The 24,118-nt window shown below is 39.9% G+C and overlaps 1 protein-coding gene across 11 annotated transcripts in view; it reads right to left on the bottom strand.

Annotated features, from left to right (window-relative positions):
* The window catches only part of KLHL31 (kelch like family member 31), a 37,262-nt gene extending 15,236 nt beyond the window's left edge, over positions 1–22,026 (bottom strand). For 3 of the 11 annotated variants that reach the window (XR_014024474.1, XR_014024478.1, XR_014024479.1), the window contains exons 1-5: positions 21,817–22,026; positions 17,450–18,653; positions 7,591–8,311; positions 5,011–5,054; positions 1,934–2,021 (exon numbers count right to left, since the gene is read on the bottom strand). Coding sequence is in view for 4 of the 11 variants with exons in the window: in XM_081312653.1 (XP_081168779.1) it covers positions 7,579–8,311; positions 17,450–18,621 (1,905 nt within the window). In the remaining 7 variants the exon portion in view is untranslated. Of the gene's footprint in view, positions 1–1,126; positions 2,022–5,010; positions 5,055–7,578; positions 8,312–17,449; positions 18,654–21,816 lie in introns of those variants that run through there. The other 8 variants (XR_014024475.1, XR_014024476.1, XR_014024477.1 and 5 more) reach the window with 6 other exon arrangements.
* Positions 22,027–24,118: the final 2,092 nt, after the last annotated feature.

Below are 24,118 nucleotides of genomic sequence, written 5' to 3' on the forward strand. Positions count from 1 at the left end.
CACTTAACATCAGAAATTTTGGGCCCAATTGTGGTCGTAAGTCAAGGACTACCTGTACTATTGCAATTTGCAGAGCCATTTCAGTGGCATCTGTGTGTAAAGAGGAAAGAGGGTCAGTCTTATGAAAGTATCACACATTTATTGCGTGCATGCCCAAAGGAGTCTGAATATACACTACAATGCTATGAAGCTGATTTTGTCATTTTGATGAAAGCAATTAAATCCTAATGTTGTTTTTTCTTTTCATCCTGCTGGCAGAAATCTAGTCCTAATATTCATTTTAAAAATACTTTTTATGTGTCATTCCTACGTTTTTTTGCTAGCTTCCCTTCTTTTTCCAGAAATTTTTACTGCTGTATGTCTATGAAGGGCTCTAAGTACTGTATAACCATAGTGACAGCCTAATATCACACAGAAGATTAACTTTCCTTTGTTTGATTTGATAGCAACTGAACATTCCATGCCACACCACTGGAACAAATTGGCAAGTGCAACAATAGATTGCTCTAATCTCATTACTGGCCTCTAGTGTTCCTTTACATAATGACATGTTAGTGCTTTCTAATTTCTGGAATAGGAAAATTTGTATTGACAATGCAGTAAAAGGTTATATAACCCCAGTTAATATTTGCCATGAAGAAAGACTTCTTTTCTAAGAAGTGTATAGGTAAGCCATTACCTTGGGGTCTAAGTTAAAAAGACATTCATTGTTAGCAATGACAAAATCATTGGATTGGCAAAAAGTAATAAGTCATGCTGTGTGGCAAAAACCAGGCCACACAGTCCAATTACATTTCCCTACTTGCTACTTCCAGCTTTGGCATTCCAGTCTCTAACCATAAACAGCACATCATATGGTCATATGATTAAAATTCAGTTGCTTGGCAACTGACTCATGAGGGTTGCAGTGTCTTGGTCCATTGTCACAAGGTCACCATTTGCAACCTTCTGAGTCAATGGGGAAGCCGGATTCACTTAACAACCACGTTACTAATTTGAGAACTGCAGCGATTCATTTAACAACTGTGGCAAGAAAAGTCATAAAATGGGGCAAAACTCACTTAACAAATGTTTCACTTAGCAACAAAAATTTTGGGCTCAATTGTGGTCGTAAGTCAAAAACTACCTGTATAGAAGTGATTTACTATTACATTCATATGAAAGGATGCCACTGAACAAAATCTGCTTCCGGTATTTTTATATATTGCTGCTATATATGTTTTTCTTATATTTTTTTCAAAATCTATAATAAAATAAAATAAAATCATTCAGTATTAATTTATTAAAAGATTCCTGATTTGCTTTGACTGTTTGGACTGAACTGAATGATTGCTTGGATTCAAAAATCCAATTCAGCTCATAGATTCATTTGAATCTCTGAATCGAATCACTGCATCAGATATTCCCACAGCACTATTTTATACAGCAGAAAGCAGGAAACTTACATTGAATTTATGCTCCATTCTATAAAAAATAATGAGTTCCTTTAAGCTTTTGCATTCTGCATTCTAAATTGTTTTCTGTTTATTTTTAATAAGCATATTTTGTTAAACTAAGTTATGTGTCTCACAAAATAGAGAAGTATTTAATATAGATACCGGTAGTTATAATTCCTTGGTTGCATAAGTCTGGTGGAATAGATGATTACTAGAAAATATTACACACAGTACTGTATTTTTCTCATTCAAATTTTCATTTACAGAAATATATAAGCATTTTCCTGCAATCCAGTACAAGTCAGGGAATCATCAGTAAGTTTATTAGCATAATTTTCAATTTCCAGTAACAATTACTTCTTTCTCTTTTTGTTATCACATAACATGTACCTTTACCCGACATTCATTTTTCTTTGTTCATTCAAGACTTGGGGGATATAATCATGCAAATAGTATTACATTGTCTTGTAATTCCTGTTTTTTTCAGTATTGATTACCTTCCTTCAATATTTTGGAGCTTCTCTGTTATTAAGGCAGGGATGAGCAACTTATGTAATTGCAGTTACAGTACTCAACATTTCATCGCTGGAAGAGAAAATGCGAGCTAAAGTTTAATAACATCTGGAAGTCAGCGTATTATCTATTCCTGGTCTTAAGGCCTACTATCATCTGTATGCTGTTAGCTGCTTCCTATTATATACAAATTAACATTCCCCCATTCCCTGCATTTAAACAGACATCATTCTTCATGCCTGGAAAAGCTTAACTTGCCCAGTTTCTATATGTCAGGCTTCTAGTAGTAGCATAGATGAGTTAGTAATAACTGTCGAGAACATGTGCCAGAAATGATAAATACAGCAATGCAGTATTAGAAGAGGTGCTTTGAATAATGTAGTGCCTATCTACAGTTTTTTAGAGTGAGATATCTTTCACCAGGATCATGCTTCTCTGCAGTGGATCTGGGAAAAAACACGACTGCTTTAGAGTCGCTGGTAACTGCTCCATTTGCAAACTCACTTTAAGCAGTTTTTTGGAATCAAATCTAAGGCTGCACAGCTCTAATTATAATAACCCTTAGCAAAAAGTATGAAGCATCTGCATATCTGCAATATTTAAAGGGTTTAATTATAATTAGTTCCAGTGCCTTCACCTGGAAATATTTTGTTAGGAAACCATAAATTTGGAAATTGCTAGCTCTCGTGTAAGAAATTGTCTTGTTGAAATCTATGGGACTACTCGAAACTGCAATCACACATAGATTGCTATAGCAGTAGTACAAAATTCCTAAACCCAGTGACTTAGTCTTAGAAAAAGTCTTCCTGTGTTTGCCTGAATGTATAAAGGCTTGAAAGTAGCTAGAAAATGGGATTATGCACCCAGCCTTACAACTTCCACATGTTCAGCTGGAAAATCTGAGAAGGGCTTCCATTTTCAATTAGCTGAACTGAAGTACAGTTCTCTATACAACCGGGAACTTGTGTTTGTCTTCAAAGCACATGCAAGTTCAACTTTTCATAAGACCCCAAAGCTGAATGCTTGACATTTGAGAGAATAAGGAGAGGGACTGAATGCAAGCCTTGTTCTCCACCTACTTGTAAACCTTTGTAAAACTAGAGAGCACTAGATTGCTCTTTTCTTGGTGCATTTGGAAACTTCATCAAAACATTTTCCAAGAGTTTCTAAAGGATGCTTCAATGACTTTTAAAGGATCTCTTGGTATCTAGGACTGATGAAAACAATGTGGTCTAGGAAAATAAGAGTTCAGTCAAATCAAATACCTTCCATAGTTGGCAAAAGGCCTTTTGAAGGTGGACATAAGGACTTGAAGGTAAATGTTTTCCATATTTTAGCAACTGATCATTAGTGTCACTAAATATTTAAGTTTTCCACTGCCATTGTGGTTAACAAATATCTCTGCTTCCTGAATCTGTCTAATCCCCTTTTGAAAATCTCCAAGCCAATATTCATTGCCACATTTTGTTAGCTATGTTTTATATTAAAAATACTTTCCTCATTACGTCAGAACTGTCCAGATTACGCATTCCAATTAATCTCACCTAACCTCACGTTTTATAACTGCAACAGATACCTAGGTGAATCAATCAACCTCAATTGAAGTGGACATCTTGTCATTCACAGAAACTGTTAATGTGAATATTACTGCTTCCAAGTGTCTCACTTTCTCTGAACTGGCTTTCCAGCAAAGACAAATCTGGTGTTATGCAAGAGATATCTGGTGAATAGACAGTATCAGTATATTTGAGAGGCAGTTTGGGGTAGTGGTTAAGGCACCAGGTGGCATCAGGCTAAAAACTGGAAAATGTGAGCTCTAGTTCAGCTTTTAGGCACACAGTCAACTTGGTGGCCCTGGGTCAATTACTCCTTCTCAGTCCTGGGAAGCAGGAAATGGCAAAACACTTCAGAAATCTTGCTAAGAAAACTGCCAGGATTTATCCAGGTAGTTGCCAAGAGTCAACACTGACTTGAAGGCTTACCTTTGCAGATCAGGCTTTAGGACTAGACTGAGAAATGTTACAAACATAACCACATAAAAATATAAGACTAAAGACCAAAGTATAAAATCTATTATCTTCTTTCTTTTATTACTTCTATTTTTCATACTGAGAATTTTGCACATTTATTCAGGATTGCTGAGTAATGCAAAATCTGGAGACTTGATCCTTTCCTACTGGTGTTCAATATAATATGAGAAGGAGAATATTATGCTCATATTATACATTTAAAAAAACATGTTACTGTTACCCTTCAAAAGGGGGTGGATAAGGGGGACCATGATTGTAGGCCCTATACACATATACTACATTAATCAGAAGCAGTTGATAAGTTTTTTGTTTTTGTTTTACAACCCCCTGACCAAATCACAATAAAAAGGGCACATACGTAAGATACAATATATATATATCGATCATAAATATATATTCTTGTCAGAGATATGATACGAAGCAAGCCTCTAGCCTGTTACTCTATTGCATAATGCTAATATGCTCAGTATGCTTTCCTGTTTTGGGGTAGAGAATTACTCCTTTATGTAATTCTTTCCTTCTTAAATGTGGCGATTGAATCTTACTACCCAAGGATATCAGTGGTACATCACTGGTGAGTTCTAGGCAGGTGCCATTGCAGTTACAAGATATGGAGTGCCCCAGCTCTAATTAGACTTTGAAAAAACTGGTCCTGGCCAGTGGCATCAGGAATGGTAGGGCTATAGAAGATACCTGCTAACTCTGGGATTATTGCATCATTAGGTGGTGCCTTGCTGGAATCAGTTCAGATCACGTTTCTAGTCTAGCAACACCTCTGCTTTTTATTCTAGTTAAGGCTGATAACATTTGTGCATAATCACATGTATACGAATTTCTGGTACATCTTGTTACTTCCCCTCCAATCCCTGCCCACAAATATAAATAAACAAAGTCCCAAACAAATTGGGTTATTTTGCTTTTGCAGCTTGTAAAGAAATAGAAATTGTTCCTATTTTTACATTATTGGTTTAAACTTTGACAGACGCACACTGACAGGGCCCTTCAAGTATCAAGCAACAGTAACAACACACCTTTCAGACTAATTTAGTTGTATCTTCATTCTTCTTCTTCCATACTATGTAAGCAATTCAAGTGAAAGCATTGGTAAATTAACATGAAGATTTTGGATCCCTGTCAGATATTCTAAACAATGCTATTAACTTATTGGACCAAATAATTTTCCCAATTTCAGCTTACTTGTGGTAAATTATTAGAGAAATACGTTAGACCAGTGGTTCTCAACCTTTTCTTCACCACGGACCTCTTTTAAATACCCTTTGTGGCCATGGACCATAGTCATGGACCACCAAGACTTAACTCAAGATTTAAGTCATAACATTTCTTCAACCCTTCAGTGACCCCCTGTGATAACATCATTCCCCCCAGGGGTCTGCGGACCATAGATTAAGAACCACTACATTAGACTATGATAGGACAATCATAAAAAACAATAAACATTTCTTTTTGTTATGGATCAAATATGAAGCAATTGTTTGTCATTTTAAAAAAATCTTGTTACATGGTATGATCAAGACAAATTTAAGTGCACACTTACCTGGAAGTAAAGACCATTAAACTCAATCAAAGTTGCAATTTTATGTATGTTTGTTTAAAAAGAAGCTCCACTAAGCCCAATGGTGCTTATTTTTAAAGAGGCATTAGAGAAATGAAACTATCAGAATACAATTCAGAAATTTTAAGGTCAACAGAAATTTTGGACAGTGCACATTTAAGACCTTTCATGAGCAGAAGGGCTTCTTTTTGTAAAATGGTGGGAGGCAAGTCATTCCTTTTAATGCATCCTCAGTCTTTTTCCAGAGAGTTGTAAATGTTTTTGGAACAGAATTGGGCTGGGAGTACAAGATATATGAAGAACAAAGTGGAGGGAAAGACTTCTTGAGGCACATGCTTACATGACAGTCCTTACATACTGTGTCTTGCATAGATGGCTGTTTTGGAATTTAGATCAAGTTGTCATATGCTAAGCCTTTGTTTAATCATGTTTTATTGAATAAAGCACAGTTGGCTGGATTTGTAGAACTTGATAAGTCAAAATTAAATACATTATGGTTTAGTGCAATGTATGAAACCTGATGTACTATTTCTTTACTTTGTAACCATCTGGGGCTAACCTTAAATATGCATGTATGCCATGCCAGATGATATTGAGTACCATGAAGAAGCCTTGATGCTATGTCATCAAGTGTCCCCACCATCTTAGCTTTGAACTGCCTGGCTGACATTTCCTGATGTGTACGTATGTGATACATTTTTTTAAACGACTCATTTATGTAGAGTGAAGGAAAGCTAAGCCACCACCTTCGCTCTGGCATCTTTATTTTATTCCATACAACATGCATAAGTTGAAGAAACTATGTGAGGACCCTGTTTGAAGCAGCTGCACTGTGCAAGCTATTCTTGCTTCCGGTTTAGGAAGAAAGTGAATAAAACCTTAAGCTAAATTCCCCTCCCTTCCAAATTCAGATGACATATCATCTGACTTTTTGCAGACCTTGGGTCAACATAACCACAGTTTCATAAGCCTAACCACAGGGTGAACTTTTATCGCTGCATGTAAACATTTCACTGAAATGTTGACAGAGTCCCAGGCCCTGCAGAAATATGACATAGAGTTAATCTATTTTCATGCCTTCTTATAGATTATAGGCAGATTCATATAATTCACTACAGTATATGTGATTTGCCTGTGATTTAGCATGTCATGGGAATTGAGCCACTAAGCTTTGTAAGCAATGATTTAGCTTACTGTGTGAGCTCAGCCAATTATGATTTATTCAGTAAACAACAATAAAGCAAAACATTGCATTCTGGGAATAAATCCTTATTCAAAATAATAATTGCTTCCAGCTAAGTCTCATTATTTTGTTTTACTCGCAGAAGTTTGCAGGAGATTCCAATATAGATATCTGTAAGAAGCCTGGATGACATCACTGGTGTCAATATGCAAATAATGTGAATTCTCTAATTGGCCTCAGTTGTATCTTTGATGCAAATTATATAATTCATGACCCTTGCCCTATGATATTATGATGAGCATGATGTCATTTGCTCCCAACTACAAATGCCCATGGACTTTAGAAATATTAGTCTTCCATTTGTAATTCTGATATATTGCTCCATCTTTTACCTTTACCCCTATGGAGGGAAACTTAGCTGAACTGTGCCTTCTGATCAGCCATGCTTTGAGCCATCTGCTTGGAAACACTTAAGTTTTTCTAAATCGATTGCAGAATCTGAACAAGAGGTCCCACAGGAAGTAAGGTACTTTGTTATGATCAACGGATCAGAGGCCTTTGTCTTATGGTGCACATTTGTAGTGCATAAAATGTATTAGGTTTAAATTTCTTTGGTCATACCATGTGTTTTCAATCCCATGAAATTTGGACACTTTTTATTTTATAAAACTGAAATACATGCCAATAGCTTTTAATGCTTCTCTCCTCAATCCCTCTTGATAGGGACGCTTCTTAAAAGGGATTACAACCCAGTAGAGAGAAAGAAACATTTTAAAAATTTAGTATAGCTTTTTTAAATCTATAGGGGGAGTGGTTAATTTTTTAAAAAAGTTAAATACTAACTTAAATACTAACTGGTACTGAAGATACAGAGCTAGATCTCGATTCCCTGTTCTTAGTGTTGGGCATGGCAATGGTGCAGCATGACACTCCTACGGTCGCTTCAGGTAGCTCATCTTCATCAGTCCATTCATTGAGGTCAGGGTTGTAACACTGAATACATTTCTTGTATTTCTTTTCTATTTCATTCCAGCCTCCCACTAAGTAAATCCTTCCATTAAGAGTAGAAGCACCAGCAGTGCTCACACCAGTGGGAAGAGGAGCAACATAATTCCACTGGCCAGAGTATGGACTGTAGCACTCGACAGGAAGCACATCAACTCTTTCCCCTCGCCCTCCCAGTTGGGACCCTCCCATGACGTAGACCTTTTCCCTTAGGGCAATGGCACAGTGCCATCCTCTCGGGGTGCTAAGGCTGGCCTTGTCTTGCCAGCTGTCACTAGTGGGGTCATACATGCAAACCGAGTGGGAGTAAGCATTATTGATATAGCCTCCTGTGACCAAGATCCTACCATCTACTACTGCACTAGCATGGCAGCACCTGGGCATCTCCAGTGGAGACTTCAGCTGCCACTGGTTAATTGCAGGGACATAACATTCAACCGAAGAGAGACACCCTTCAGAATTGCGACCCCCGACTGCAAAAAGGAGACCGTTGAACACATTCAGACTAAAATGAGTGCGCCTTTGGATCATATTGGCCAGATGTATCCAAGTGTTGAAGCGAGGATCATATCTGGAAAAAAATAAGGAAGTATTAATGTCACAGGAATGCCAGCTACATTGACAGGTTTTATATTGTTGAAGCGTTATTTGCTAGCTTTATCCTTCAGTAGCAAGGGTGCTCATAGTAATCTATTTTAAAGAATAAACTAGATATAATTCCACAATCGCATCTTAATTTTTCTAAAGCTGAAAACATTACTATCCCCACTCCAAAATCAAATCAGAAAGGCATTAGGAATCATACAGCAAGTTCTCTCATTCTCTCTCTCTCCAGAACAGGACAAGTCACTGAGGCCAGCAGGTCACCTTGGCCAGGGTGCTGTGAATTGGTCACCTGGGTGGTCACCAATGCCAGCTCACCCTGGCCAACTGGAGCCTGGACAAGTCACCCTGACATGGGGACAACTCGCTGCCATGGGACAATTTGAGGACAAAGTGGAGAAAGGAAGAGGCACTTCCCCTTCACTAGAAGAAGCATCAGCTCCAGCCAATGGGACTTGGGGATGGGGACAACTTATGGGGAGGGGAATTGCCAGTGTGAGACAATTTGAGGATGAAGTGGAGAGGGAAAGAGGCACTTAACCCCCACCAGAATAAGCATCAACCCCACAGGGAGGGGAATTCTTTGTAGAGTCCCTTCCCCACAAGTGGTCCCCGTCCCCACATCCCATTAGCCAAGGCTTAAGTGCCTTTTCCCCTCCCTGCTTCATCTTCAAATTGTCCCACAGTGGCAAGTTGTCCCCGTGTCCAGTTGCCGTGGTGATTTGTCCTACATCCAGTTGGCTGGGGTGAGCCAGAAGCAATGACCTGGCCAGGATGAGCTGGTGGCAGCAACCTGGTCAAGGCAAGTCAGTGATGGAGACTTGGCCATGGCGAGTTTTCCTAGACTCCCCCTCCCTCTCTTTCTCTCCTGTTTTCTCAATTGAAATCATTTCTAAAGAATCTCATGCTTCATTTTGAAAGTTTCTTCTCTGAGGGAAAAGAAGAGCTGAGAATGAGGAGAAGAGGTTTAAATCTTTCCCAGGTTGAGAGTATATTTTCCTTGTTTTTCAGCTGCTTGTTTTCAGGTGTTGCTTCTGATTTATTACACTTCAGTTTTTTTCTTTTACTATCAAAAATCTTTTAAGGAGAAAAAACATGAAATTCCACAATAACTTTGAAGAGTTGGCTAATGCACTTAGACCACAAATATACAGGTACTAAAGATAAGTAGGAAAGAGTACCTGAATGAATGCTCCTCCCCAAAAAGAAAATACATTTGATTGTTCAACAGATTCATTACACAAATAGAAAGGTATCAGACAATGATTTGACACTGGTCTCACTAAATTATTAAGGGGTAAGAGTTATCACATTATATATGAACATGTGAGATAGTTACCTTTCCCTTGACTGAAGATTTCTATTTATAATACCACACAACTGCATTAATTATATAACCATTCTAGACTAGTAATGAATTCGGTACTTAGTCATATTCATTAAAAGAGATATACAAATAACAAACCAGAGAGTGATTTTGATAACCTTATTTTTGATTTATAAAATAGGTTTCCTGAAATTTTCAAGGATTTTCTGGGAAGAGAGAAGGAGAAAAAGAAAAGAAGCCAAGTTCTGGGATTCAACTTAAAGGTCAAGATTGTTAAAACTAAAGAGAAGGAATATGAAGTTTATTTATTTGATCATGATTAAAACGTGTGCTTTATTGTTTCTGGTAACACTTAATCGACTGTTGTTGACTAGGACTAAATGATGAGACTTTAAAGATTTGTTTATAGAAAAGAGAAGAGATATAGGAAGAAGAGAGCTTTACTTCTATTTTCAGAGTAAGTGATAAGATACTGTGTTAAAAGTAAAGGGAAGGACTACGAAATTGGTTATACACACACACACACATACACAGACATTATATATATAAATTTCTGAGAACCCTTAATGGACTTTTGCTGACTAGGATTGAATGATGAGGCTTAATGGGAAGTTAGTACTGTATTTTCAGAGAAGGTAATACATTACTAACATTGTTTGCACTTTTTGGATGAAGGGGGAAGTTATTTCTTTATATATTTCTTTTCTTTTGCTTTACAGTAGTATATTCATTCTTTTTCATTCTTTTATATTTTTATTTGTATTAGCTCTTTATCTTTCTAACTGTAATTTTAATAAAAAATATTATTATAAAAACATGTGGCCAGGAAAACTGCCCAGACTTGTTTCTGTAGTCACCAAGGGTCAGGACTGATTTGAAGGACCATAACTGATGATACCCAGCTTTTCATCTCCACCCCGAATCAACCCAGTGATGCCCTCGACGTGATGTCCCATTGCCTGGAAGCAGTATGGATTTGGATGGGGAAGAACAGGCTCCGGCTCAACCCGGCCAAGACCGAGTGGCTTTACGTACCGGCATCTCGTTTAGTCCAAGAGGTTCCATCTTTGGTTATGGGAGGAGAGGTGTTACCTCCCGTTGATAGGGCATGCAATTTAGGCATCCTCCTGGATTCACAACTCAGTTTTGAAGATCATATTGGAGTCGTGGCCAGGGGGGCATTTGCCCAGGTTCGCCTGGTGCGCCAGTTGCGCCCCTATCTGGACTGAGATGCCCTACGTACAGTCACTCACGCACTCGTTACCTCCCGTATAGATTACTGCAATGCTCTCTACATGGGGTTGCCCTTGAAGACCACCCGGAGGCTCCAGCTGGTGCAGAATGCGGCTGCGCGGGTAGTGATGGGAGCATCCCGATACTCCCATATTACACCCCTCCTGCGTGAGCTGCATTGGTTACCGGTTGTCCTCCGGGTGAGATTTAAGGTGCTGGTACTTACCTTTAAAGCCCTACATGGCTTAGGCCCAGGATATTTGCAAGACCGTCTGCTGCTGGGAACGATCTCCCATCGCCCAGTATGTTCACACAGAGAGGGCCTCCTCAGGGTGCCGTCGGCTAGACCACGGGTCGGCAACCCGCGGCTCCGGAGCCGCATGCAGCTCTTTGAGCTGTCTCCTGCGGCTCCCAGCCGCCCGGTGCGCGCGCACCTCTTCGAACGGGCAGTGGTGCGCGCGCACCTCTCCAAATGGAGAGTGGCACCACCCGTTTGGAGAGGTACGCGTGCACCTCTCCGAATGGGCGCTGGTGCGCGCGCACCTCTCCAAACCTTTGGAGAGGTGCGCGCGCACCTCCGCCCGAACAGGCAGTGGCGCCGCTCGTTGGGAAAGCTGCCGCGGCCCGTTTGCACAGCTGCCGCCTTCAGTAATCTATTTTAAAGAATAAACTAGATATAATTCCACAATCGCATCTTAATTTTTCTAAAGCTGAAAACATTACTATCCCCACTCCAAAATCAAATCAGAAAGGCATTAGGAATCATACAGCAAGTTCTCTCATTCTCTCTCTCTCCAGAACAGGACAAGTCACTGAGGCCAGCAGGTCACCTTGGCCAGGGTGCTGTGAATTGGTCACCTGGGTGGTCACCAATGCCAGCTCACCCTGGCCAACTGGAGCCTGGACAAGTCACCCTGACATGGGGACAACTCGCTGCCATGGGACAATTTGAGGACAAAGTGGAGAAAGGAAGAGGCACTTCCCCTTCACTAGAAGAATATTTGCAAGACCGTCTGCTGCTGGGAACGATCTCCCATCGCCCAGTATGTTCACACAGAGAGGGCCTCCTCAGGGTGCCGTCGGCTAGACCACGGGTCGGCAACCCGCGGCTCCGGAGCCGCATGCAGCTCTTTGAGCTGTCTCCTGCGGCTCCCAGCCGCCCGGTGCGCGCGCACCTCTTCGAACGGGCAGTGGTGCGCGCGCACCTCTCCAAATGGAGAGTGGCACCACCCGTTTGGAGAGGTACGCGTGCACCTCTCCGAATGGGCGCTGGTGCGCGCGCACCTCTCCAAACCTTTGGAGAGGTGCGCGCGCACCTCCGCCCGAACAGGCAGTGGCGCCGCTCGTTGGGAAAGCTGCCGCGGCCCGTTTGCACAGCTGCCGCCTTCAGAGGAAGGTGGCAGCCTGCAAACGGGCCGCGGCAGCTTTCCTAACAAGTGGCGCCGCTGCCCGTTCCGAGAGGTGCGCATGCACCTCTCCGAACGAGCGGAGGTGCGCGCGCACCTCTCCAAACCGCTCTTTGGGAAAGGGCAGTGGCGCCGCTTGTTGGGAAAGCTGCCACAGCCCGTTTGCAAAGCTGCCGCCTTCCTCCGAAGGCGGTAGCTCTGCAAACGGGCCGTCGCCGTCACGCAACCGGTTCCATCATACATTAAAAAAATGGCAACCGCACGCGTCTGCGCATGTGCAAGAAAAAATGTTTTGTGCATGCGCAAAACATTTTTGCGCATGCATGTGCATGGACGCACGCACGCGGCTCCCACTTTTTTGTGTGTGTGATGGAACTGGTTCCCAGTGGCTCTTTTCCTTTTTCAGGTTGCCGACCCCTGGGCTAGACAATGTCAGCTGGCGACCCCCAGGGGGAGGGCCTTCTCTGTGGGAGCGCCAGCCCTGTGGAACCAACTTCCCCTTGAGCTCCGGATGGCCCCGGATCTCCGGTCCTTTCGCCGCGGCCTTATAAAACACTTCTTTTCCATCAGGCTGACCTGGACTGACGACAGGGATTTTAAAATGTTTTTTAATTTTTAACTTCAATTTTAATTTATTCTATTGGGGCTGTTAATTTAATTCTTTTTAACTTTTGTATCGTTGTATTTTATTGTTGTTAGCCGCCCTGAGTCCTTCAGGAGATAGGGCGGCATATAAGTCCCAATAATAAATAAATAAATAAACAACAATGACAGATGTTTTTGAAAGTAACAATTGAATCAGTTACAGGTCTGTCCTAATAGACCAGCCTGGATAAGAGAAAACTATTCCAGAAATGTATAATGCTTGTTTTTCTAAGTCTGCATTCTTTGTTCAGAACAGGGGGAAAAAAACTTCTAAAATGCTTACGAATATTTACTAAAACATTACCATTTGTTATGCAAACTTAGAAAAGGAGAACTTTTCCACTAGCTTTTCTACAGAATGCCTTCTAGAAAATTAGATGGGAATTTTCAAAAGATGTGAAGCTAATAAATGCAAAGTTTCAATGATATCAGTCAGCTGCAGCATATTGAAGGAAGGAGGTCCTAAAGTATAACCAATTTCAAATCAGTTCTTAGCATTACATCTCAAAACTCAAAGCAAAATTTGGGGACGCTTTCTACCATTCTATGGAGTGAGGCATCCTGGTTCTTATAGATTTTTAGTGTGCTGCACAGATGTGTTTTTAGAAAGTTCCTTATGCCTGAACAATCTACTCTCTAGTCAGGATGACGTACATAGACTGGCAGTTCCTCAGGACATGTCAGAGACCAGAGCTTGAATGTTCTGCATGTAAGGCCAAACTTCTATTCCTGGGATATAATTCTTCCCCAAATTTAAATGTGATTTCAGGCTGTGTATAATTAGGACGTGGTGAAGAGAAAAACTAACCATATATGATTTGGCATACATGGTGGATAGTACATATCTTCCTTGCTGAAAGACATATGTGGGGAAATGGAACATATTCATCTTTCCATTCCATAAGTATTAAGCAACATTATATATTTCTAGCACTGAAACTAAGTCATCTTGGCTGACTCTAGAAATTATTCTGAGTAATTTGGAAAAAGAATGGAACATTACAATAAGTACTGTGTTGTAGTAAGTTAATACAGTGGACTAAAATGCTGATGCTCTCATGAATCTCACAAGATACTCTGAGCTGATCATTATCACTCAGCATCTCAGGATCAAATGAGGATAAAATCTTGAAAGGGTTAATTGTGTACACCATCCTCAGCTCTTTAGAATAATGTTTAGACAGAAAATGCAGATGCCTGTAGTCAAAAATATATTAATTATATTTATGTCTTCCTTCTAAAATGGAAATGTCCTCCTTGAGTGATCTGGCAAATCCTTTCACAGCAAATATATCCTCTGTTATACTCTCCTCTTAGCCTTTTTCTTCCTTTATCAGGATAGTCATGGAAAAAAGGAAATACTGGCATGCAAGGTGACTGCCAAACAGAAGTCCTAGAAGTTGTCCAATTGTTCTGGATGTTCCAGAAAACAAGGAGGGCTACATAAAGTTCTTTCCTGTTTCAAACAAGTGAAAGACTCACTAAGAATTGCATAACAGGACATAAACCACACACTTTTGCCCTAATAGACCGAAGGATAATGTTGGTAAAATGGGATAATCTGTATCAAGAAAATTATGGAGATGAAAATTACTGTCTTCAAATTGCAATCTGAATCACTCATACTTTGTTTTTAATTAAAAAAGAAACAGATTAAAATAATGGAATCGTGTTGTCGCAGGGAAAGATAGCAATAGCAGACTTATATACTGTTTCATAGTGCTTTACAGCACTCTGAGAAATTTACAGTGTCAGCTTTTTGCCCCCAGCAATCTGGGTCCTCCTTTTACTGAACTTAGAAGGATGTAAGGCTGAGTCAATCTTGAGCCAGTCAGAATCGAACTGCTGGCAGTCAGCAGAGTTAACCTGCAATATTGCATTCTAACCACTGCGCCACTACAGCTCTTATAACATAACGGTAACTATGCCTCTCAATCATCAACTGTACTTGAGGAGGGGAGGAAATGAGTGGATCTGAATATGTATTTTTCTTTTTTTAGTATATGTGGAACAAAACATAATTTGATTTAATGTAAACTGAACTAACATTAATTACATAAACTGCTTAATATGATTGCTCTCCAAATATTTATTAATTTATTAATTCCCTACAGTCACATTCTGTCATTGACCCCTGATTCTCAGAGGAACTCCAGGAGATGAAGCACCAGAAGAGATGCTAGAATATCACTGGAGAAAGACAAACTAATCTGACTCAAGATAGGTAAGAGCCTTTATTACCCTACAGTGATAAGAGTGAGAAAAAATACTGATTCTTCTGCTCTTATTGCATCTGCAGAGGATTATTTGAGGCATGTATTGGACAAAGATACTTGGATTTGCTTTGAATTGGACTCTAGTTATGTAAGTCTGGTACTGTTGATTGAGATACACTCTGGCAAAAGACAGGGAAGAGTCTCTCACATTACTAATATTTTCTAATCTGGGAAAAGTTTGAGCTTGCTAGCCCCATGAAAATGGCCAGGATCCTCAGAGCTGTAACCAAATTCACCTATATATTAGATCCATGTCAATCCTGATTGGTCAAGGCTTCCTAGGAGGTGACATATGGTATGTATGGATCCAAGTGATGATGAATTCATCCTTTGGGGGTGGGTGATTCTGCTTGCAATTATGGAGGCAAAGGTTTATCCACTTCTCAAGAAGCTATTACTGGCCCAGTGGTGTTGGGCAATTTCTGACCCATCTCTCAACTTCCCTTGATAAGAACATTATTGAGCTGGAGTTTCTGAGGGCTCTGGAAGCCACAAATTATCTAAATCTATTAGATTTCAGGCCTGGATAGAATGCCAAAACAGCACTGCTTTTGTTTGTTGATAACTTATTTTAGGGCCAGGATGGGAGCATCATGGTGCTGCTCCAACTCTCAGTGGCCTTTGGTAACATTGATCATGATATTCTTCACGATTAGCTCGGCAGGTTGAAACAGGCACAGGTTACAGTGGTTTTCCTTCTTGTAGGATTGGTTTTGCATTAATTGAGATAGGGGATGGGAATGTCACAGCTTAGTCCTTTGCTTTGTAAGAAGCCTCAGGGCTTGATTTTCTTCCTAACCATGTTTTAATATCTGTCATCATGGGGTTAAGTGTCATCAGTACATTGATGAAGCCCAGTGATACAGCTCAATCCTTGCCACCCAAGTGATATTGTTGAAGTTCTCTCAGTGTTTGGAAGTTGTAAGGGTCTGGATGGGGGAGAAGAGGCTCAGAAAACCATAGTAAAACTGAGTGACTGGGATCATCTGAGTCCAGAAAGTTTCTATTTTCATTTCTAGAGATGGTCCCAGTATGCTCAATAGAACCAGTGTACAATTTGCACAAAATCCATCCTGTGCACAAAATCTGGACTGGGAGTTCTCCTCATGCTCACCTCTACCTTTGTGTGTCTACGTGGACTGCTACTTCACTAGTTGCACTGATTATCAGTAGGCTTCTGGATGCAAATCAAATTGCTGGCATAGGGTTTAGTTATTTGCAAGACTGCCTTTCTCTAATTATTTCTGCCTGTTCAATAAGATCTGACCTGGTGGGCATCTTCGGGGTCTTGACATATAAGCAGTGCTAACGGGTGAGACACAGGAGATGTGTCTTCTCTATTACTGCACCTGTCTTATGTAACAACATCCCCCTGCATGCCCACCACCCCAAATCTAAATGGCTCTGACTTTCCTTCTGAAAGGCTCTGCCCCTTAGACCCTGGCTTGGGAGTTTCTATGCCTGTAATTTTTTTTCAATTTTGAAAATTGCCTCTTGTCAATAATACATAATAATGTAATGTATTTTGGTTATTATGTGATTTTTAATACTGTACACTCTCCCGGGTCATATTGATTGGGCAACTTTATGAATTGAACAAACTTATTTATTTATTTATTTATTTATTTATTTATTTATTTATTTATTCATTCATTCATTCATTCATTCATTCATTCATTCATTCATTCATTCATTTATTTATTTAAGGAATTTTCTTCCAAGGCTGAAGTGAGGTGGGAGAAGCTGCATGTGATCTCAGACTGCTTTGCCCCAAGCACAAAGAGGATCTGCAGATTTCTCCATGAAAAACAAGATGCAAAATCATACCCCTTAGCAAAGCACTATTTTAGCACTAATAGCACTATTTTTATATGTGTAACCCCAGAAAAGGAAAGAGAAAGGAAAAAAAGGGCTTCTCATCTGACTGCAGGATAACTTCTCTGACCTGGTGGTGTCCAGATGTATTGGATAATAATTCCCTGCCCACTTTGCTGACTAGTGCTAATCATAGTTGTAATCCAATCCATTAGGAGGTCGCCAGGTTGTGAAAAGTAATTTTAAAGCAATGAACCAAATTAATTTGCTATTTCTTGGAAATATGTATTTTCTCTTTCTCCCTGCCCTCCCCGCCACATATATATATACATATATTTCTCCTTCTTTTTCTGGAGCTGTCAGCTCCGTGCGATGTCTCTACTGCTATATATATAATCAGTTACCTGCAAAAATTGCTGACTGCATGCTTTGCTTGATTTCTGGCATCGTTCTGGTCTTCGCCACCTGCCACATAGAGAAATCCATCCATCACGGTGACACACTGGTTGAAGCTTTTGGCAGGCATCTCTGTAAGCCTTTTCCACCCATTGTCGGGATCTCTGTATAAAATGTCTCTGCTAAGAGATTTTTCTGTTAAAGCTGGACGTCCCCCGACTGTAACTAGGACTCGTAATCCTCCTCGAATCCTGGTTCTTCTTGACTGTAGAGTATTCTGGTGGTAAGGAAGTAAGTGGTAATTCATGGCATCTACCAGAAGTCTATGGCAATCTGTATCTAGCATCATTCTTGGTACAGTCTGAACATAATTCACCAGGTCCTGGGCAGAGATGGTACCAAACCGAATGTTGCTCAAAAGATCTGCAGCATACTTAGTTCTTTTTTGGTCAAATTCCAGCCATCTCATTGCAATCTGGAATGCAATAAGTTCAGAAGGCAACTGCAAGTCATCATCTGCAAGAAGTTCGTTAATCTGGTCAAAAGTAAGCTTTAAGAAATGATCTGATTCAGAAAACTCAATGAAGTTGTCTCTAATGAATTTCTGTGACGCTTCCTTAGCAGTTTTCAGTCCATATGTTTCTGCGATGTTGACAATATACATACAATTCTCCACATTGATTTCTTGCATCAGAAAGTCACTGCACATCTTCACAAGGGTATGTATCTGAAGATAAATGGCTGTGGAGATAATACTACCTATAGTATACAGGGATAGTGTAAGTTTTCCAGTATAGGCGTACGCAATCACCGTGGCTAGGCCTAGTGGGGATACATCATTGAGGTCCACTCTTTGAGTTGATGGATCTTTCTTTAGGATGTTATGGAAATAATCACTGCATGATGCCATCACCACCTTGTGGACATCAAAGGACTTGGTTTTGGTACCAATTATTAAATCACAGAGAAAATTTTCCAGCCTCATCCTACCCAAACCTTCCAAGAGGTTGGGACTATAGAAAGCATCAGAAACTTCTGTGGAAACACAACTGAAGCCATTGCCTCCTTCCAGGAGGGTATTCAATCCATTGAGCTTGCTGAGAGGCCCATCCTCCACTATAATGGTTAACTCATTGATATCCGTCTTGTTCTTTTTGACATTCTTCTTCTTGGGCGCCATGACTGCAATATAATATCACAGCCAGGAGCTTGCTAAGAAAAACCCAGAACAAGGAGAAAAAAAACCGAAAATTTGTACACCCATATTTAAACATCTTACTAAAATTGATCCCAAAGCTTTCTTATAATCTGTAAGCGTACCTCAAAGAAATGAAATATAAACCAGCAGAGAATAATTAACACTTTACTAACACATCTGCAGCATTTGGTTGGTATGCCTGTGTGGTTAATTATCACTCAGTAAATGATAGTTTGTATCCCTCTTCAGATGGTATGTCTGGATAGGAGAGCATTTTGCACCCCAGTCACTCCAATCTCTCAAGATCTCAATCCTGAATGCTGAAATGGATTTTTATTCAATTTAACTTTAATATAAATATAAATAGATCCTCTAGGCTGTTAATCTAAGTAACTTTACCTATAACTCAGCCTCAAATCCCATAGAGTTAATCTGCTAAAATGAACATGCACAGAATTCCCTCCTTTTGCAACAAAAGTACAAAGGTAGGTAGGTCAGGGGAATGTGAAGCCAGAGACTCTTGATCCTGAACCCTTCACACATGTTTACACACCTGTTCAGCTGTAAGGGTTAAAAAGGACTAACAACTCATGTAAAATTTATAACACTTATTCAACTGCACATTTCACTGAATAGATGACTTTTGCAAATTAATATTTTCCAAGTTAGTCTTCACTTCAGAATAATTTGGGTAAGCAGATCAGATCAGACTCACATACACTCAATTTATTTGAAAACAAAACCCACTGAATTAAACTACAACTCCATTCCAAATCACCAAAGCCAGCTTGGTGTAGTTCAACTTCTGGCCTACAAACCAGGAGATTGTGAGTTCTTGTACCTCCTTAGGCATGTGACTTTGGGCCAGTAACACTCTCTCAGCCCAACCTATCTCATATGTTGGAAAAAAAAATAGGAGGAAGGTTTATTAGGCGTGTTTGTTGCCTTGAGTTGATCAATTTTTTTAAAAAAAGAATGAAAACCTAACAACAACAATAGCAATAATATGCATGTTTGTTCATTAAAATGCTATCCTTATCTTTCATGTAAAAAGACAGATGGCTCCTCTCCTTTCTTAATTGAAGCCAGCAGGGATGGAATTATTTTCCTCCAAAACATTGCTATTTGGATAAAGACTTTGCAGCAGGTGAGAAAAAGGTAAACTGATATTCTAGTTGCTTTGGACTTCAACTCCTATCAGTCCTAGAAAGCATAACTAATGGTGAAGAATTCTGGAGGCTATAGTTTGGGAAAGAATATGAATGAGATGTATAAATCCATAAAAGGCACTAGGATCAAGGTTCATCCAGTGATTGTAAAGATGCTGATCTGACCAGCAGGGTTATTCTTAGGTTTGAAGAACTAGATGAAACTGGTTAATTGCCTTTTGAATAAACATTGTATGGGATTCATTAACAGGCCTTGATGACTATGTTTATAGTTAAATGGATCATTCTACTTGAAGTAATAGAGGAATTGGTTCTCCATTTTAGAAGAGCTGCTTGTCCTAGAATAACCTAGTTAATTTTCCATTGTGTTGTGTTCCATTACAAACATCTTCTGAGTAGATGTCATTCTATTATTAAGTCTTGCTCTTGTGCAAATGGAATTTTTATGTTTCTATCCTATGCCCTCATATCTGGTAATGTATTAACATTTTGTTTGGTTGCTACATAAGCATTGTTTTAAGCAGAAAGTTAGAATAGTAATTAATAGATAAAATCTATGCCTGAGATTACATATATTAGAAATGCATATAATATATGCAATCCTGAATTGTCTTCAATACAGGTTCGGGCTTATACGGCTCTAGCTTAAATGACTCCCAGAACTCTGGTTTAATAGGCGAATAATAACTTTTTCAATTTTGCATCATCTGAAGTAAAATGTTTGGGGTATAATATCATGTTCAAAATTATTTCTGTAACTGATAAGCTAAGTTAGGTTTATGGTGTAAAATGCTAGTGTTAAGCTATCAGTTTCCAAAGATGTCTGTTGATTTTATCTAATTTCTTATTTTGATCAGCTTTAATGATTAGCTGCTTTTCCCCCCACGGCTTAGGGCTACTTAATTGCAGAATAACAGAATAATAGAGTTGGAAGGGACCTTGGAGATCTTCTAAACCAACCCCTTGCTGAAGCACGGGACCCTATACCATTTCAGACAATGGGCTATCCAATCTCTTTGTGAAAAGCTCCAGTAATGGAGCACCTATAATTTCTGGAGACAAGCTGTCCCACTGATCAATTGTTCTCACTGTCAGAAAATTTCTCCTTAGTTCTAGGTTGCTTCTCTTTGATAAGTTTCCATCCTTTACTTCTTGTCTTGCCCTCAGGTGGATATAATAATAAACTTTTCATTCTTACCCGTTTTATGTTTCATGGTCCTTGAATATTTTGTTAAACTAACTCAAATGCCAACAACAGTGGAACAACATTATAAAATTAAACTCAGATGTCTTGGTGATGGAAATGTTGGCATGGGAATTTGAGGAACTGATCCAAACTTTTGAAGGATGCTCACCCAGTTTCAGGAAGACTGATTTATACTCACTTCTAATTGCTATTATAAGCAGCAACTTGAAATAGTTTACAATAAAAATAATTAAAATATAAACATATTTTCCAACTGGCCATAAAATATAATGTTTTCACACGTTTGATGGACGTTAGATTTTTTATTTTAAATGGGCCAATGTTTCCAGCTGAATTTTCTATGCCATAGTGAGAAGCACAAAAAACTTCACTCAAAAAGCAGCCATCATCTCCCCACCAGACAAACCATTATGTAAACCTTAGGAAATCAAATATCCAGACTCTAGAATCTGCTCTTTTTCATTTTGGTGTTCAGTCAGTTAGAGACTGAAACACCTGCCTGCGATGTCCTACAGGAAGTTGCAAAGTTTCTGGAACCAGGACTGGGTTCAAATCTCCACTCAGCTACGAATTGCCCTGAGTGATCTCAGGCCGATCATTCTCGCACTCAGACTAGCCCATTCCAGAGAAAGGGCAAGAAATATCTTCTCCTTGAGGAAATCTTGGAGTTCTATAAGGACCAAACAAATGAATTAAATAACTGGTGAAATATAAAAGCTAAAGAGCATTGAAATACCTAAGTAAGCACCTACATGTTGCAAGGAAGCATAGTGCCAAAGTGGGTAAAGATAAAGTAGTTACCTCACTTCCTGCAAAGCAATCTCCTAACGTAGCATTTCTCTCTTGTTGAGGATTTCACACTTAAGTCTTCAAACATGCCCCATTCGGCATTTTATCTATCGGAGAGTTGAACTCCTTTGGGGGAATGTAGCTGCTCTCATAACACCTCCTGAAGAACAGCTAGCTATCCATGCATAAGGGACAGAGAGCTATCTGTGTTCAAAGTGTCAAAGTTGCTTGCATGCCAGAAGGCTCTGAGATCCCCCTCCCCAAGCATTACCAAAGCAGTGTGTCAGCTGCTCCTCCCCCCCCTTATCACCCCTCCCCAGCCACATTCTTCAGGCTGCATCTGTTGAAACCCGTCAGGGCTATTTCCAAGAATAGCCACGCTCCCTGGCCTTCAAATGACTTGCCATTTTAAGACACGTTCAGTTTAAAATGTCTGTCTTTCTTCAGGGCAGAATTTATTTCTTGCCCAGGTACTTACCCTAGGGATAAGTTTCGTGCTTAATTAAAAAGAAGTTAAAGTTAGATTAAATCACTCTGATAAGATGAAATATTTAACGTACATCGGGTGGTGTACATTTAAATTTCCACTCCTGTTTTGCTAAGCCGGTATTCTTTTAGATGTTAAAATATCCCCATCTCATTTACTTCAACAACACATCAAAGAGGCTATTGCCCTCACTTCAAGAAAACCAAAGTTAATAATATTTTTAAAAGGTAGCCTTTCATTGATGAAGGCACGACATGCTCCTGGGGACAAGTGCTGGTCTTTTGAAATCCATCAGCCAAAGGAGAGGAGTTTCATCCATCCAATTAAATTGTACACACTCTGTAGGAAGAAAGGTAATTACAGAAAAAACGATCTCTAACTTGATTTATTAGGGACTCTTCATATCTATAGCCGATTGTATTCTCTTCATACCTTGCGGCTTCGTGTCAGATTCACGTCAAATGAGATTTGGGCTATAAACAGAGGCAGGAAAAAACGCTCTTTATGAACGCAAATTAAAGCCAATCTCAAAAACAATAGGATTAGGTTCTCCTTACCCTTTTTTCAGGAAAGAGTCTTCCTGGGGCGTCCCAGCACGGTATCAATGAGAATATCTCGTGAAAAGAAAAGAAAAAAGAGAAGGAAGAAGGAATGGAAGTCCAGATATCACCTGCCTGGTTCTACCAATTGAAGACTCTAGTGTGACCTGCTGCCACCGAGGAGAAGAGAGGCTGGAGTTTGCGCTTTGGGGCACTTTAAAAATGACCCCTCCTCCCATCCCTCCCTGTCACCCGGAGGAGTTTATGTTTCCTGTGTGCCTGCCCGGTTTTGAATCTCAAGCAAATTTCCCCGGGCTCCTTCATGGCAAATGAAGCAGAATAAGAGATAAGCAACAAGAACGCTATGCTTCCCATTGCAGTTATTTCACACCAAAGCAGCTTGAAGGATCATTAAGTTTTTCTTTAATCTCCATTCCTTCTTTTGAGAAAAATGGGCTTTGGTAATTCAGCATTTTCTCTCCCTTTCTTCAAACTTCATACACGCAAGAGCAACAGCTGGGAAGAATCCTACACACACACACACACACACACACACACACACACACACCAGGAGAACAAAAAAAATTGCTTTGCTGTGGCTTATCCATCTATTCTGACTGGCAGGGGCTCTTCAATTTCCCATCAGTCTGGCCCCACCTGATCTCTTGTTTTAACTGGAAATGCCAGGGATTAAATGTAGATCTTCTTTATGCAGAGCTGATGGTCTGCTATTAAACAGTGGTGTACCTTCCTACTGAACTCATTGGGATATGATTCTTAACAACCACACATGGGCAGGTACTGTAAATGTGCCAGCTTGTAAGTTTTGCGCAATCAGTATATGATGCTTTATTATATCTCCCTCTTAAAGAAAATGTTAACCACAGAACATTTTCCTTATCACGAAGAGCCAGATATTTAGAATATCAGAGTTGGAAGGGACCTTGGAGGTCTTCTAGTCCAATCCCCAGCTCAGGCAAGAAACCCTATTCAGTCATATGGTTGTCCAATCTCTTCTTAAAAACTTCCAGTGTTGGAGCATTCACAACTTATTGAGGCAAGTTGTTCCACCGATTAATTGTTCTGTCAGGAAATTTCTTCTTAGTTCTAGGTTGCTTTTCTCCTTGATTTGTTTCCATCCATTGCTTCTTGTCCTGCCTTCAAGTGTTTTGGAGAATAGATTGACTCCCTCTTCTTTGTGGCAACCCCTGAGATATTGAAACACTGCTATGATGTTACCTTAGTCCTTCTCTTCATTAAACTAGACATACCCAGTTCCAGCAACCGT

The sequence above is a fragment of the Vipera berus genome (genome assembly GCF_964194415.1).
Source record: "Vipera berus genome assembly, chromosome: 1".
NCBI classification, from domain to species: Eukaryota; Metazoa; Chordata; class Lepidosauria; order Squamata; family Viperidae; genus Vipera; species Vipera berus.